We start from the raw sequence: 16,720 nt of genomic DNA, 5'->3' as shown, positions 1-16,720 counted from the left end.
CCGCAAATCCGCGATTGCTTGCGGAGCTCAATCACCACCTCCATGCGTTGGGCCAGATCTGCCGGCGGGCATCATCGCACCTCGCTCTGCCCTTTGCATTCCATTCTGTCCCCCAAATCATGATCAATGCCATGTCTATACCGAAGCGACGGGCTGTGCCGCGTCCACAATAAGATCCGCCCACGAGAACAACAATGCGCGATGATGCCGGCCATCTAGGAAAGTCAAGGAATCGCGACCATGCCGCCTCCGCAACCCGCGTCGAATATCAGGGCGTTTGTCCACTGGAAGGAACCGACTGTGTACGCTGGAGAAGAGATCGAATGCATCATTACATTCAGGAATATCGCGAGGCCTCCAGGTGAGAGAGAGGAGGAGGAACTTCCCACGCCTAATGGAGGTGTACATACCAGAAGATCCTCCATCGCGCAGCCGTCTGCGCCGCACAGCAGAAAGAGCTCTGTCGCGCAAGTCAGACCGCCGCCGCTATCGAGGCAGCATTCGGTTGCCAGCACAAAAGGAGGCCAACCGATTCGAGGCCATCGCCCTACCCTGTCGTTGAACGTGGTCAGCTCGTCTCCAAGAGGTGGCATTCAGACGGCTCCATTGCAGCAGAATGCACCTCCAAACAGTGCCAGGCCGGGCAAGGGCCATGCAAGATCATTATCCATCATGTCTTTGGGAAGCGAGCCGGCGAGTGACGGCAGGACACCAACAGCTGGGCAGGCGATGGGAAAGAGGCCGACGAAGATGCACGCTCGTAGCGCGAGTCTGCAACACACCCCCAAGCTGATGGGACAATCTCCAGCAGGCTTGAGTCTGCCATCCCCGAGACAACCATCGCCGCTTTATGAGACTACGAGTCCATCGGGTCTGCCAGAAGGACAACCGAATTCCCTGAGACCCGCACGGCGGAGGCCAGGGACTGTGTCTGCCGATAATACACCACAGCTGGGAAGACAACCCAGTTTGAAGAAGAAGCCAGGTCACGATGGACACCATAATAGTCTCAACAACTTCAAATTTCCTCCCGATCCCACGGACAAGCAGGCCACAGCCACCTCGCAACCTGGGCCGAAGCCTGTGCGGACTCCTTCAACAATGCACTCAGGACAGAAGCGGTCATATTCTCCTCGACCTCCAGAAGGATGGTCGAATAATCTCAATCCTATTTCCCGAGTAATGTCTGAAACCTCACAAGATGGTACCCCGCGGACGAGCAGCGAATTCTACTCCATGAGCAATCATAGCGATGAGACTTTGACTTCAGAGATCCCTCTGCATCAGCAATTTGGGCGACTTCTACCCAAGATGCCACATTCGAGGCACCCATCACGTTCACCCCACAATCGACCGGCTGAACCAGAGACGCTGATGATGGCTTACGCACAAACCATGGGGTACTTCACCCTGGATGGCGGCCTTGTCAATGCCGCACCCTTTGAGGAGGTCAAACGCAAAGGCGTGCAAGGAGGTGGAGGTGTCGTGGGTGTTGAACGATCGAAAAGGTCATCTGGACTATTTGGTGCCTTGAGTTGGGGCAACATTGGTGAATCCCTGGGTGGCCTACTCGGAGGGGACGAGATGAGCTCCATGGCTCAGATGAAGGCGAGTGCTGGCTCGAAGACCATACCGCTTTTATCAACACCTCAAACATTACTCTTCGTCGACCTGAGACTTGCTCCAGGGGAGAGCAAGAGCTACAGCTATCGATTCTCCCTTCCTCGCGGACTACCCCCTAGCCATCGAGGGAGAGCGATGAAGGTGTCCTATCAGCTTTCTCTAGGGGTGCAGCGACCCGAAGGACAGGTCGTGAAGCGCGTGGAGGCTCCTTTCCGAGTCCTTGGAAGTTACGACTCTCGAGGCGATACACTTGGTCACGATTTAATGTCCCCTTACGTTTTACTACAGGATGCCGCTCGCACGGCTGTCATATCACCCGACCCAGTCAGTCCGAACCGCGCCCCTAAATTTCAGAGCAAACAAGATGCAAAGAAAAAGACGACGCCGAAACAAGGTCTCGAAGACTTTTTACGCTACACCGAAAGACTACTGGAATCACCAAAGGATGCCAACGGCGTTCTCCTCTCGCCTATATCACCTACATCCCCAGTCTCTGCACAACCTGTCCTCTCGAGGCAAGGCAGTATAATCGATCAACCGCCCGCGAACACACGGGAAGCCATCGACTTTGCGATTCTCCGGTCTAATCAAGCCAGTGGTGGTGGGAAAAAGGCGGAGTCACAAAGCGCGAATCGCTTCAATATTGCTCGCTCGGGACAGCCAGTCGCGGTTCTGACCGTACTCAGACCGGCGTTCAGACTTGGTGAGGCCGTGATAGGCACGATTGACCTGACTGCTCCTGCACCAGTCCCTGGAACCTCATCACCTGCACCTACATACTCTGTGCTGGTCGAGTTGGAATCTGCCGAGCACGTGGACCCTTCGCTCGCACTTCGAAGCAGCCACTCCATCAACCGCGTGACAAGGAAGGTATACGCCTCGGTGAGAGACAACGCTCTCTTCGCGCGGCAGATCAGCTTCAACCTCGCCATACCCTCCAACGCCGCCCCGTCTTTCGAGACAACAGGCATAAGCTTGGCATGGCGTCTGAAAGTCGAATTCATGACCCAACGAGCCGTCCGAGGACTCGGCATTGAAAGCAACGGCCAAGGTGATGAGCTGTTGGAAGAGCTCGCTTCGGATGAGAGAGGGACGACGCTTATTGCGAAGGAGAGGCTGCCGGCTGATACGTTTGAGATTGCGGTGCCGTTGAAGGTGTATGGGGCTGTTGGGCTGGATGTTGTGGGCGCGGAGAGCGAGTCGCTACTTGTATAGATTATGTGCATGATTGTAGCGGAGGTATAAAGACTTGTTTATATGTGGATGATTTACGGGCTTGAGATACCACAGGGTGATGTGGAGAAGCTGTGGTACTCTCCGTTACGCTGAAAATTGGAACATGCATCCTCAAAACGTACAGACTATCTAATAGGTCTTTGAGAGTAAATCTGAGGAACAAGAGTGCTGTAAGTTCCGTTTGGAGGGAGTGAGTGTGGCACGTGATTGTTCCTGCCTCAGGCATTTAAAATCGCCAAGACTTCGAAATTAGCACACACCCGACGACTCTCAACTTCAAAGTTCTCGACACCCACAGCTCGCAGCAGCCAACATACCCAGCGCCCCGGTGAAGACCTCGTCAATCTGTACGTCTGCCACATCTTGCGAGTTGCTACCCAGACGAATGTCCCAATACTAATTTCCTGCTCCTCACAGAACACTTCACCAACCGCAACCATGGGGTACAGTCATACCAATCGCAAACTCCTCCATTGAAGCACCTGCTAACACCTTCACAGTATCTCTCGTGACTCGCGTCACAAGCGCAGCGCCTCTGGTGCCAAGCGCGCATACTATCGCAAGAAGAGGTATGCATAACCCGAATGTCTCGTCCCAGCCATGTCGTTCTGACGATGTGTCTGCAGAGCTTTCGAGAAGGGCCGCCAGCCCGCCAACACCCGTATCGGTGCCAAGCGCGTCCACCTCGTCCGCACCCGTGGCGGCAACCGCAAGTTCCGCGCCCTGCGTCTCGACTCCGGCAACTTCTCCTGGGGCAGCGAGGGCATCACCCGCAAGGTCCGCGTGATCGTTGTCGCCTACCACCCTTCGAACAACGAGTTGGTCCGAACCAACACCCTCACCAAGGCCGCCATCGTCCAGATCGACGCCACCCCATTCCGTCAATGGTACGAGGCACACTACGGCTCATCCCTCGGCCGTAGACGCCAGCAGAAGACCGAGACTGCGGAGGACGTGAAGAAGAGCAAGAGCGTCGAGAAGAAGCAGGCAGAGCGCACCAAGGCCACCGGCAAGGTCGAGTCAGCCCTCGAGCGCCAGTTCGAGGCCGGTCGTCTCTATGCCGTCGTCGCCAGCCGACCTGGCCAGAGCGGCCGTGTCGACGGCTACGTCTTGGAGGGCGAGGAGCTTGCTTTCTACCAGCGTGCTATCAGAAAGTAGAGCAACCACATCTCCACTCTACTTTCTGCGAGGCGTTTTGGCATGGCTGGGTGCTGCATTTCGGCAAGGATGGGCAAAGATCGCACCGTTCTGCGAGAGGGAAAAGCAGCGCTGTGCAGTGGGAGGGTTTATACTCCTGCATAGGGTACTATAGCAATGCAAAATGCTCTGATGGAATATACCTTGACGACTTTCATGAAGAAAGATTTCGTTGTTTGCGAAGACTCTTTCTGTTCCTGTACCCCTCCCCGTCGAATGTAGCGCTGTGCTTAGAATGGAGACTCTTCTTCTGGGAATTTTGATTATGTTCAAACTCTGTCTCGCTGTCGGTTCATCATCCTTTCAGGACGTCCACATCAGGGTGTTAGTCCGACTTTGACGCTTGACTGTGGTCAAGTCGTACTCTCCAGCGCGGCCGCAGAGAAACCAATGAGGAGCGCTTGGAGTTCTATCGTGTTGAATATCCATACCACGTATCCCTTCTCAGACTGCCTAACAAAGCATTAAATACATAAATTCCTGCCTCTTCAGCATGATTTGTGCAGTACCCCAAAAGTTCGTACAGATTTTCCCAACACCATCGCTATAGCTTAACTAAAACCACATAACATCATTGCAGGTAGAGTATCCAAAACCACCATAAACAAGCGTCCTTCTACATGACCAACGCCACAGCTCCAAAAACCACACCCAACGAAGCCCACAACCAACTCTGCGCGCCCAACCTCGACGCAGTACCTTGCAATTTCCCCGTACTAGAAGGCGCGGAATCCACGCCCGTAACACCCATCGGTTCGGCGGCGAGGGTCGCGGCTCCGACGGAGATGGGGTGGCCTTGGAAGGTGATGACGTGGTCGATGACGGAGGTGGATTTCAGGACGGGGGAGACGCTGAGGGTTTTGCCGTTGAGTTCGATTTCGTTGGAGGGGAGGGTCGGCGAGGGGGAGGGGGAGTCGGAGAAGGTGTGGCCGTTGAGGACGTGGATGTTGGAGGGGAGCGGTGGGGAGGGGGTCGCGGTTAGGGTGTGCCCGTTGAGTGTCAGGATGGCGGGTTCCGTGTGCGCGGTGAAGGCGGGGGATTCGAGGGCGAGGGAGTGGCCGTTGAGGGTGACGGCTTCGGGGGTGGATTGGGGGAGGACTTGGGTTTCTAGCGTGGAGGGTGCGGTGGTGCCGATGGGGATGGGTTGTGTGCCGGTTGTGGAGGAGTCGGCGATGTAGAGCTGCGTGGAGCCTTCGCTGTTGGTGCTCAGGGCGAGGACTTGGGTGGTTTTGCCGGAGCCTTGCGTGATGGCGGAGCCTGGGGCGAGGGTTTGCGAGCCGACGACGTAGTCGCCTTTGGAGTTCTGGGTGACGCTGGGCAGAGATGTTTGCTCAGAGGCAGCGTGGTCGGCAGCGTAGTCTGTGAAGGAAGCGGGGAGCTCAACGCCGGAAGAGTATGCAATCAGAGATGGGGTGCCGGTGGCGCCGAACTGCACTTCGGTGTTGCCCTTGGAGTTGGTCTTGACAATGACAGGTTCTGAGCCGACGGTGGCAGTCTCGCCCAGTCCGATCGTGTTTGTGCCAATGGCGAAGGAAGCAGAGCTGCCGCTTGGAACAAGCACGGGAACAATCGTGGGTGCTGAGCTCTCCTCGCTGCTGGGAGCATATGTAAACTCTTGCGACTTCTCTTTGGCCGAGGCGGCTGCGGTGTTGTCTCCAGTCGTCGGTGCAAAAGAATATTCTGGACTGGAAGAGGCAGCCTCGTTGGCAGTGGAGGTTGGTGCGAAAGAGTACTCGGCGGTGGTAGTCGCAGCTGGAGTGTCATTTGGCGACGATGCCGTCGGGGTGTCTAGCTGACTCTGAGGTGTCTCGGTCTGTGCAACGCGCAAAGTTGCAGAGTCGGTGGTATCGGCGACATTGGTCGGTGTGGACAGCCAATCTTCAGAGCTCTCAGTTGCTGGAATTGGTGCTACTGGAGTGGTGTTGTCGGTCGTGGTAGGAGCGTAGGTGTAGTCGGCGGAGCTGCTTGCAGGAGCATCTGCAGTCGTGGTTGGAGCAAAGGTATACGAGGGCGATTCGCTCGACGATGGCGTGGCGAGAGCTGCTGCGGAGGTTTCAGTAGCAGGGGAAGCGAGTGTCATATCGTCCGAGGTCGTTGCGCTCGATGCTACTGATTGTGGCAAGACTTTGGTCGATACCGGTTCTTCTGATGTCGTCGCTGGGGAAGACGTCGGTGTGTCTAATGCGGCCTCACTGCTTTGTGACACGGGCACGAGAATTACAGGACCGCTCGTGCTACCTGAGGCCGCATTGCTCGATGCTGGAGTCGACGATGCGACGGCCGAGACGGATGCTGATGTATCGGTAGCATTGTTGTCGATTTGTTGTGCTGCTGCGATAGCAATGCAAAGAGCGACTGAGGTAAGGATCTTGTTCATTGTGGCGGTATGTTCGTAAACGAATGGACGTGGCACGAATGCCACTGCGGTGCGAAAGGCGAGTCGCGGGATTAGTTAGTGACGATGCAACTAGAGCACTTCCAACAGCATGTGAGAGAGAAGAGAAGGTAGAGGATCTGTGACAGGGTATATCGGTCCAGTCAGCCGTCCAGCGTCCTACCTTCGTCACCCACTCTGTGCGATGGGACCTGGTTTTCCTCATCAACGCCACCAGAAAGGATAAAGCGTCCTGTCCACGCGAAGATGAGTCGAGCTATGCCTCTTGAGGTGGGCAGGTATGAGCGTCTTGCTGCTTTCGTGCTGACGTTTGTTGCTCTTGCGATGCTTTTGGGCATTTCGGCGCCCCAAAACGTTTTCTCCTGAACGTCTATCCATCCCGCACGGGAGGTTAATTGAACACTCATCAGCCTCGTCGGCATGCTCGTGAGGCAGATAAAAAGGTCTGTTGAACGGCCATGGCCATTTTTCGAGAGTTGCAACAGAATGCAGTCGCCTGTAGACGTCGATGTGAACCTTTGCGCATACCATGCTGGTGGAAACCAGCAGCAGCCATCGAGTGAGGTCGAGTCGAAGCACGGCAAAGTTGCCGGCCAAGTCGCTATTCTTGGCTAGCGCCTGCTCTTAAATGAACGTTAAGAACGCGATGCAACGTCTTTTGGATTCTCGCAATCTCACCGCAGCATCTGTGCAATGCTTCTTTGCGGCATAGAGCATCTCATAAAGCGACCAGATCGGACTGTGCCGAGCGAACTTCGTGGCCATCACATCTCCCCGCCAGCCATGGCGTTCACCACAGTATGAAGTCAAGAACTTCGCCGCTGGAGGACCAATGGAGCTCATTTTGTTAACGAGGAGCTTGTCGACAAGCACGAAAGCCGCTTTCATTGATCTCGGGGACGCTCAACGGGTCAGAAGACGATATCACACGTTTCTGTAACCACGGCCACCTGGATGAAGGGACCATCATTCGACAAAGCGGCTAGATTCCTCGTGAAGCAAGCACATGAAGGCGTCTTGAATTCTATTGAAACAGGCCCGCTAATCGTACAGTTGACTTTTGTAACAGTCCGTCACCACTTGCTCTCTTGGTAACCTTCAGTTGGAGAGCTACCTGACCCTGGCGCCAACTTCGGGGTCCATTTGCTCATGGCTCGAAACTTGACACCGTACCTCAACAGTGTCATGGGGACAAGCAGAAAGACCATTGCCAGGATTGCGAGTACTGTGCCTGCCCACTGCGGTTCCAGCCCCAAGTACATGCTTCTGGCAAAGGCAGGAAAGGCGACAGCTGCCAGGGAACGCACGGAGGTGTTCACAGCAATGGCTGAGCTGGCATGTGTGCCTACTTGCGGTCAGCGGCAAGCATCCCGTGAAAGCTCGAAGAGATCGTACCAAATACTTCAATGATATACATGTTGCCTTCCAGGAATATGAGCAGGAAGCCTGCATCCATTGTCAGCTTCTTTAGGGACCTCTCTCTCGTTTAGATCACATACCGATCCCAAGCGGAACACCTGCGATCACCTCAGGCACTGGACTGATTCCTGGGGCGCTTGTCCAAGCAGAGAGGAACAGGCCGAATGGCAATGCGACTCCGCCGACTAGCATTGGTAGGAGGCGTTCTTCAGGGCAGAGTCGACCGTACTTGCGGACCATCTCGTGGAATCTCGCTTTGGTGAAGGCGACATCCACTAAGCATCCAATGCAGACTCCAACGATTATCGCCAGAAAAGGCAGCCCACTTAGTCTTAGTGGCCAGTACCTCTGGTCTACGAAAGACAATGGATACGCCTCGAGAACCAGATACATGATGCCGTAGGCGAAGGACATGTACGCGGTGACAGCCAGAAGTATACTGTCCGATGCCAACATCAAGATAGGTTTCCGAACGTGTTTAGCAAGCACCATTCGAAGACCGGGTTCTTCTTCCTCGATTGGAGAGTGCAGCGCCCAATTGTTAGTGGAACGACGCAGTACTTTGACCCGACGCTGGAGCAGTACTGCCGCGGACGATTCTTTGTAGACCATCCAGCAAGCCATGCCGAACGGAAAGCAGAGTATCAGGACGATCCAACTGTTCCACTTCCATCCAAGCACACCACTGTCGGTGACTGGAGCACCAACGAGGGCACCAGAAGATATGCCAATGAACATGGTTGCCGAGAACACCGAGAAGGCATGGCCACGGTCGACTGAAGTCCATAGGTCAGTCAAGGACGCCACGACTGCTATCAGCGGCGAGCACCCAAATACGCCTTGAAAAAGCCTGCAGACCAAGACGGTCTCGATGTTCTGTGCGACTGCCGCTGGGATCTGGAAGATTGCGAAACCTGCGAGACCGAAGAAGAGGTTCTTCTTACGACCACATATCTCGATAAGCGGACTCCAGACGAATGGACCAACTGCAAGGCCCAACATGAACAGCGTCGTCGCCAACACCATGACCTGCAAAGCTCCTCGTCAGCACTGCCACTTCATACCTGTGTCCCTGCTCACCTCTGATGCGACGCCATATTCTGTTGCTGCTGTCTTCACTGCTGGGCTGAGACAGGAAGATGCGAAGTTCACGCAGAAAGTGACAAAGGCGAGGGCTAGTGTACTGGTCCATTTTCTGCTGTTGCTCCAGTTCAGAGCATTTTCCGGGTCCTGTTGCCCACTCCAGGATACCAGGTTGGGATCAGCCTCCTCGTCTTTTTGGGCTTTCGAAGGAACAGGAGGGCGAATGCTTTCTCTTCGCTCTGCTAGATGCTTGACACTGCTATGCTCTGAGATCGTAGCTTGCTTTACACGGACCGACCGAAGCTTTGGTGGCAACGCAGGCAGTTCTGCCAGATGTTCCGTGTCTCTCGACTCCGGCCTCCGGGTGGATCGGCTGCTGATGCTGGACCTGGACCCGACCCTACGAGCGTATACCGCCCTTGGAGGCTTCTGAGGAGCAGCTGCGATGACAGCTTTTTGCGGTCCAGAGATTGGTTTGATCTCGTCAGCTTCCTCTTTGGCGGGTTCGAATGTACTCGCGCATTCTGAAGGTGATCGCTCCAAGTTGTTTCCCTCCAGATCGCCCACCTCCTCATCGTTCTTAGCTATGAGAAGAGCTTCGTCTGGCTCTGGGATGATTGATGTCAGACGGCCGAAGTAGGAGGGAATCGATAGCGAGAAGGCCGGTGGGAACGCTTCTTGAAAGCTTCGGTTGCTCGTCCGGTTGCTGCGCGGTAAGCTCAACTGCGATATGGGCCGGAATAGACTGGTAAGTCGCCAGTTGCCGCTGCCTTCGCTGACTCGTTTCTCCGACATGATGGTAGGTTGGCCAACTGCTGTGCATTCAATTGTCTGCCATTGGGAAGATCGTCTGCATTATAGCAGCGCTTCTGGAGACAGACTCTGCGAAGAGCAGACCGAACTCGAGTCATTTTCCCTCCAGCTCCATTCGTATCGAGCTCTTGGTGAAACGACTACCTGCGCAGGGTAAACAGCGCCACCCACCGTCTTCGACAGAACGTAGTGCTCGGTATGCCATTCGGACTTCGCCAATACGACCTTCTCTGTCGCAGCATACTATTCTGACAAGGCTATGCCAGCCGCAAGTCAAGTCGCACACCATGACTCGTGAAGTGGTCAGGGCTTGGGAACCACGCGAGTGTTTTGCATCCGATCGCCTAACCATATCGTCGCAATGGCTGGACTTCGAACGGACTACACACAGATAGCTCCATTTTGAAACGAACAGCGCTTAGGATGAGGTCGAATGTGGTAAGTCTTTGGACGGTCTCTGCATGGTACGAGTAATTTTCTTTCGATTATAGCAACTCCAGAAGAACCGTTGAGGCCTGCGACAATTGGCTTGCCTCAGGTTACCATAGACCTGACATGGCCCATGGCTGCCCTCGACGTATCAGTGCGTCCAAATATGAGAGCAACTGAACAAGCAGCTTGATGGCTCGATCAGAAGTCGAGCACCTCTTCATCTGCAAGTGTAGCAAATCAAAGGCAACTCAAGACGGCCGCACCATCCCAAGTATCACCAAATCCACAAACTCTCCATTCTTGAAAGCACCATTGGACCTATGCCCCTCAACAACAAAACCAGCCTTCTTCAAAATCGACGCAGACCCCTTGTTTTCCGCATTGACCTCTCCATTCACACGAGCCAGGACCCCAAACGTATCCCACGCCCACTGTATGAACGGCGGCACCGCCTTGGACATGACACCTTTGCCCCAGTGCTCCTCGCCGAGCCAGTAGCCGATTTCTGCGGTCCGTAAATAGATGTCTGTACACATGATATGTTAGGAGGACGAGGCGGATCATGTGTGTCGATACATACCTTTGCCAAAATCGAGACCGATTGCTCCGACGGCCTCATCGTTGACGGTGACGGCGTAGTTTGTTACTGTGAGGGGTCCTTCTGCGCCGTGTTCTACCGTCCACTTGCCGGAGCGTGTCATGTTCTCTTCTTGGGTGACGATGTCGAACCAGGACTTGGCGACTTCTTCGGTGTAGGGAAATGGCTATGCAGGTCTCAGTGTGTGGTTTTGAATATTAAGAGGGAGTAGTGAATACGAATCGGTCTCTTAGATGTTTCACCACATTTGGGTTATTGGCACTTCGCGATATTGATGCGGTGTCGCTGTCTCGCTGTTGGTTCTGTGTCAAGGCTGATTGTTTTCGTGCACATTCACCATTCGACTCACGTAGGCTCTGATGCCAATGCCGCCAGGAAGATCGATCTTGCAGGTCGGAGCTTGTGTTTTGTTCGCCATCTTGCCTCACCGTCGCAGATTCGTAAGAGAAGATGGGGCTAAAGAGCGATGGGAGATGGCATAGAATGTATGTACGGAAGAAGGGAAGTGGAGACTATCTCTCGCATTTGCGGCTGACTGTACATACAGAAGCACCTGCAGATAGTGGCTTGCTAGCTGCAATTGAGACCAAGCACATTTGAGGCTTTGATAAGGTGCTTGTTGCATATACGGAATGATTCATACCTCAAGTGACTTCGCAGGTGATTGCAGTAGGAGTCTCTATACCTCGTCCTTTGATAGCGAGAACCTCAATCTGAACTCCAGCAGATGAATATGTTTGTAAGCACTATGGTTTTACCCAACCTTCAGCGCCCGACGGGCTCAGGAAACGTTTTGGAATATAGTGCCCGGACGGCCGAGTTCACGAAGAACTACAAGGCCGCCGCGGTTGCTCTGAGATTTGTCGACCGGATTCGCTCCATTGCCCGTAAAAGGGTGAAGGTTACCATGGATGGCCGAACTGTCGCAGCAGTCGACCGACAGCACCCCGAAGGACGCGCCAGGACCGCTGGACACAAATCTGTGGTTGTGGAAGAGAAGCAGAGATCCGCCAGCGGAAAACGAAGTTTTTGATGGCAATGGGCGCCAAGCTTTTACTAGCGCCGGGAGTGGGGCGGCGTGACTGCACTTCGATGGTGGACTGCAAGCAATCAACCTCTTCTTCCTCCTCGTGTTGTCTACACAATTCGCCTCCAACTCTACCTCACGTCAACCGCAAAGATGGCGTCCGCAATGTCGGCAGAGCAGATCGAGCAGATGAACAAGGTCCGTTTGTCCATGGGCCTCGCGCCGCTGCCTGTACCGGGCCAAGGACCACAATTCAAGGAAAGCGGCGACGACAGCGATAGCGACGAAAGCGATGACATGAGCACACTCGACAAGCGCCAAGCCGCAGCTGGTACCAATTGGCAGAAACTCGAGGCGGAGAGGAAGGACAAGGAGGAGCGGCAGAAGCGCAAAGATGCGGCGAAGAAAGCACGAGATACCGCGGCGCGGAATGAGAAGCTTGTGGGCAAGGGTCTGGGCGATGCAGATGAAGGCGAAGAGGTCGACACACGAACTTGGCTGCTGCAGCAGAAGAAGCGTCAGAAGAAGATTGACAAGGCGCGCAAGATTGAGGAAGAACTGGCCGCGCGTGAAAAGCAGGCGGAGTACACCTCGAGAGATCTTGCCGGTGTCAAGGTTGCCCACGAAGCCGACGAGTTTGACGAATTCACTGGCGAGCAAGTGCTCACTCTCAAAGATACCGAGATTGGCGAGGAGAGCGAAGATGATGAGCTGGAAAACGCCGACCTCAAAGCAAAGGAGAAGCTTGAGGAAAAGCTGAAGCTGCTGAAAAAGAGGCCCGACTATGACCCAACAGAGCAAGGCGAGGCCCAAAATCTACTTTCAAAGTATGACGAGGAGATCGAAGGCAAGAAGCAAAAACGTTTCACGCTAGATGGACAGGGGAGCAGTGTTAAGGCAGCGCGAAGACAAGTCGTTGATGATGGCGAGGTCAAGGCGAAGGGTGTCAAGATCAGCCTGGACATGCTTAAAGATGATGCCCCGGTATCAGACTATGTCGACCCATCTACGATCAAAGTCAAGAAGCCCAAGAAAAGCAAGAAGGAGAAGAAGTCAAGACAGAAAGCAGCAGATGAAGACGATATCTTTCCTGTCACACAAGCCCCTGTCGAGCCCAACGGAGATGCTATGGAAGTGGATGGTGGCACCGGGAACGACTCCACTTCAGCAAAGAAGCGAGGCTACGAATTTGATGATGATGACCTTCAAGCGAAACTGGCCGAGCAGCGGCGACAGGCTCTCAGGAAGCGCAAGAAGACAGACGCTACTGAACTGGCACGGCAAATGCGCGAAGAGATGCCGGTCGACGACGCTGAGCCAGAAGAAGGCGGTCTGATCATCGACGAGACTACTGAATTTGTTGCCAATCTCAAAAAACCCGAGGACGACGAGGATGCCGTCAGCAAGAGTAAGACCCCACAGCCAGCGACCGCAGGGTCACCAGATGTCAAAGACGAAGACGACGATAGCGACACGAACATGGCTCAGTCATACGCCGAGCTCGAAGATGAGGAAGAGCGGCAGGCCCGAGCTAAACTTGAGACGTCAAACCCAACCAACTTGACTGCAACAGGCCTTGACGATGAAGAGAGTATGGTTGGACAAGGCATTGGCGCTTCTTTGGCTATGCTTCGTAAACGTGGTTTGATATCCGACCCCGCCTCTCAGGATTTGACCGAGAAGGAGCGTCAGCGGGCCAAGTTCCTGGCAGACAAGCAGCATTTGATCGACGAATACGATATGAAAGCCCGTGAACAGCGTGAGGCAGATCGCCGCAGTGGTCGTTTTGACAAGATGAGCAACAGAGAGCGAGACGCCATGGCCAGGCAACAGAACGAGCAGAGAGAACACTATATCTCTCGTCTGCTCGCCGACAAGTTCAACAAGGAATACAAGCCCGACGTGAAACTCCGGTACAACGACGAGTTCGGTCGCGAAATGAACCAGAAAGAGGCTTTCAAGCACCTCAGCCACATGTTCCACGGCAAAGGATCTGGCAAGCAGAAGACCGAGAAGCGACTCAAGAAAATCGAAGACGAGAAGAAGAATGCCGCCAAGGGCATGCTCAACGTGGGCGAGGAAGGTGGATTCTCCAACGTGCAAGGAAGGGAGGGCAAGAAGAACAAGACCGCTGGAGTTCGCCTGCAGTGAGAGATGCAGTCCACGAAGGTTAGTAAGCTCCCAAATGTTCAGAATCGGAAATGAAATATTCATGTCAAAATCTAGAGTTCCAAGCAAGACGATGAAAGGTGTGTCCGGTGAGTCAAATTTCGTTCGTCGTATTGTCCGCCGCCGTATCATTTTCGACAAGGTGAGATTCTGCTTTGCGTGATCTTCAACAGTGACAAGCGTTTGGCGTTGATTGATCCCAAAGCCGCTTAATAGCATTCATTTCGACTGCGAGAAAAGACCCTTGTGGTTCAGAGTAGACTTTGAGCCTGTTGGCCGATGTAACGCGGTGAAGACGATATGTTGTGAGTAGCACTTGAGGGAGCAGGAGAGAAGCACGACTCCCACGCGAAGCTCATCCGATCAAGCCTCGTTGGATCGAGCCAAGCATGCTTACAGCATGTCACTCCTCACTCCAGAGTGCCGCAGTGCCGCAGTGCTATGTAGACGTTCGTGCAAACAAGATCATCGACTGCCATCGCGACTGCTGCGATCCCAGCATTGCTGGTGTCCAGCCTCATTTGGACCCGGGAGTCAGGGTGAGCTTGACGGAGGTTGAGAGCAGATAGCAGTACATAGAGATCAAACAGACTATCAACGCGATCAGAAAAGTCATGCGTTCTATGAGTTACTGTTGTCCATATCTTTGCCACTGCTCGAAGATCTAAGACTGACATTGTCGATTGTTATGGCTCGAAACGCGTAGCAGGTGAAGATATTGGTCCGTGCGCTGCGCTTTCATCCCTCCTCGTTCTCTGAGGCTTTCCACACCACATCCACCTTATTGAGTCCGACACGCCCAACACCCAAAACTCGAGTCAAACGCGAAGCCATACACTGTCCAACTTTACCGGAACACAATATAACATCAGAAGACCTGCTACCGGGAATCTACGTCTTCTGCTCAAACGCCTCCTGCCGCAACCGCATCCGCCATGGCACCAGCAGCGAGTGGCCAGCCTGCGTTCGCGAAGGACGAGCGCGTTTTATGCTTGTAAGTGGAATCAGTGATGACCTCGACCGACCATTCACGTTGTGCTGACTATGAATGTCTGCCGGCAGTCACGGCGAGCTTCTCTACGAAGCCAAAGTCCTCGACAGCAAAGTCAAGGACCCCAACGACAAGAAGGACGGCTATGTCTACCGCGTTCACTACAAGGGCTGGAAGAACACGTGAGTGCTTTTCTTCGCTTTTGCGTATTTTCCCTCCGCCGCTTCCCTTTCCTGCTCTTTGGAAGAAACATTTTTTGCTTCGGTCACGAAAGATTCTCCCTCTCCCCCGGCATCTGTCGCCCTTATTTGCCTTGAACACTGCTCACGCTTCTTCATCTGCTATCTCATCTGTCCATGCTGCATTCTGAAGTCGCGGAAACGACTTGAGAGAATCACAGCGACCTCTGGCGGCGAACGCTAGCAAACAGTGTGCTGACTTCAAGGCAGCTGGGACGACTGGGTACCGCAAGAACGCATCCGCAAGCTCAGTGAGGAGAACAAGGAGCTCGCCTCCAATCTCAAGAAAGACATGGACGCACAGCGCCGTGCCGCCTCGGGCAAGCCTCCGTCCATGACCATGACTTCCAAGAAGCGGCCATTTGGCTCCGACCTGACCGGTTCCTCAGCACGTGGGAGCGAGGACAGGAGCTCTGTGGCACCTCAACCACCTCGAGGCACGAAGCGAGGACGCGAGATCGAGGGCATCGATAAGGTACGTTCATTCTTTTCACTGTTTGGTCTACTCAAAGGGGTCTTGGCGGCACTCGGGTGGCCAAATGAGTTCTACTACATCCATTACGAGGCATGTCGAGGAGCGGTATCCTCGTGCGTCTGTCACGGGGGCCCACTGCGACGCCTGATGCGATGCTTCGTGGGCGATATCGTTGTGATGCACCTTTGTTCTCAAAACTCATCGCCCACGCGCTGAGATCCGGGGTGCCACGTCGCCCGTGCCTCGACCTGCCTCCGCAGATTTGCACAACAATCGCTCACCAATATAAACTCTACGCTCAGCACTGACAACATGAACAGGAGGAGGAATTCGTCCGCCGACCCGCAGTCCGCCTCTTCATCCCCGATACCCTCAAATCGATCCTCGTAGACGACTGGGAAAAGGTCACCAAAGAGCAAAAGCTCGTACCCATGCCCGCCCCAACGCCCGTCGCCCAATTCCTCGACGACTACTACCGCGCCGAGAGCGCCAATCGTCGGCGGGGCTCCGCAGACGCCGATCTTCTCGAAGAAGTCATCGCTGGCGTCAAGGAGTACTTCAACCGTTCTCTTGGTCGCATCCTTCTCTACCGTTTCGAGCGTCCGCAGTTCTACGATGTGCACAAGTGGATTGAGTCTGGTCATGGCGAGCATGCTGGCAAGACCCTCTGCGATATGTACGGCTGCGAGCATCTTCTTCGTCTCTTCGGTAAGTTTAGCCGTCAGCAGTAATGGTACGGCACTTTGCTAATCAAGACTTTCAGTCTCCATGCCTGACCTCATCGCCCACACCAACATGGACTCCCAGGGTGTCAGCCGCCTCCGTGAGGAGCTCTCCAAGATGACTCAATGGCTGGCGAAGCGTGCCGAGAAATATCTCTCAGCTGAGTACGAGCATGCCGGCCAAGACTACCTTGACAAGGCGAAGAATGGCGCTTAGAGTCGGTCAGGTCTTCGGGGATTCGAGGTTGGGTATCGGATGGGATCGTGATTGCTGTGTTCGATATCGTTTGCGAGGGTTCTT

The 16,720-nt window shown here is 54.3% G+C and overlaps 6 protein-coding genes across 6 annotated transcripts; 4 read left to right on the top strand and 2 right to left on the bottom strand.

Annotated features, from left to right (window-relative positions):
• Window positions 1–240: 240 nt before the first annotated feature.
• Window positions 241–2,838, top strand: M409DRAFT_49409 (uncharacterized protein; the record flags this gene model as incomplete). The annotated part of the gene is made up of 1 exon (XM_033811235.1): window positions 241–2,838. The coding sequence occupies one exon, from the start codon at window positions 241–243 to the stop codon at window positions 2,836–2,838; it is 2,598 nt and encodes an 865-aa protein (XP_033673785.1).
• Window positions 2,839–3,297: 459 nt separating this feature from the next.
• On the top strand, window positions 3,298–4,017 carry M409DRAFT_49408 (uncharacterized protein; the record flags this gene model as incomplete). Its single annotated transcript, XM_033811234.1, has 3 exons — window positions 3,298–3,302; window positions 3,360–3,428; window positions 3,486–4,017. The coding sequence occupies 3 exons, from the start codon at window positions 3,298–3,300 to the stop codon at window positions 4,015–4,017; spliced, it is 606 nt and encodes a 201-aa protein (XP_033673784.1).
• Window positions 4,018–7,524: 3,507 nt separating this feature from the next.
• Window positions 7,525–9,748, bottom strand: M409DRAFT_62553 (uncharacterized protein; the record flags this gene model as incomplete). The annotated part of the gene is made up of 4 exons (XM_033815226.1): window positions 7,525–7,796; window positions 7,847–7,897; window positions 7,951–8,899; window positions 8,951–9,748. The coding sequence occupies 4 exons, from the start codon at window positions 9,746–9,748 to the stop codon at window positions 7,525–7,527; spliced, it is 2,070 nt and encodes a 689-aa protein (XP_033673783.1).
• A 698-nt stretch (window positions 9,749–10,446) lies between these two features.
• Window positions 10,447–11,214, bottom strand: M409DRAFT_62552 (uncharacterized protein; the record flags this gene model as incomplete). The annotated part of the gene is made up of 4 exons (XM_033815225.1): window positions 10,447–10,724; window positions 10,779–10,962; window positions 11,015–11,089; window positions 11,146–11,214. 4 exons carry the CDS (start codon window positions 11,212–11,214, stop codon window positions 10,447–10,449), a joined length of 606 nt encoding a protein of 201 aa, XP_033673782.1.
• A 774-nt stretch (window positions 11,215–11,988) lies between these two features.
• On the top strand, window positions 11,989–13,974 carry M409DRAFT_62551 (uncharacterized protein; the record flags this gene model as incomplete). Its single annotated transcript, XM_033815224.1, has 1 exon — window positions 11,989–13,974. One exon carries the CDS (start codon window positions 11,989–11,991, stop codon window positions 13,972–13,974), a length of 1,986 nt encoding a protein of 661 aa, XP_033673781.1.
• Window positions 13,975–15,040: 1,066 nt separating this feature from the next.
• M409DRAFT_35374 (uncharacterized protein) lies at window positions 15,041–16,636 on the top strand (the record flags this gene model as incomplete). The annotated part of the gene is made up of 4 exons (XM_033810384.1): window positions 15,041–15,165; window positions 15,433–15,637; window positions 16,018–16,405; window positions 16,461–16,636. The coding sequence occupies 4 exons, from the start codon at window positions 15,041–15,043 to the stop codon at window positions 16,634–16,636; spliced, it is 894 nt and encodes a 297-aa protein (XP_033673780.1).
• Between the last annotated feature and the right edge of the window lie 84 nt (window positions 16,637–16,720).

Source organism: Zasmidium cellare, assembly GCF_010093935.1.
Source record: "Zasmidium cellare ATCC 36951 unplaced genomic scaffold M409scaffold_2, whole genome shotgun sequence".
In the NCBI taxonomy this organism is placed as follows: Eukaryota; Fungi; Ascomycota; class Dothideomycetes; order Mycosphaerellales; family Mycosphaerellaceae; genus Zasmidium; species Zasmidium cellare.
The sequence above is the reverse complement of the archived record's forward strand: the minus strand, read 5'-3'. Positions and strand labels throughout refer to the sequence as shown.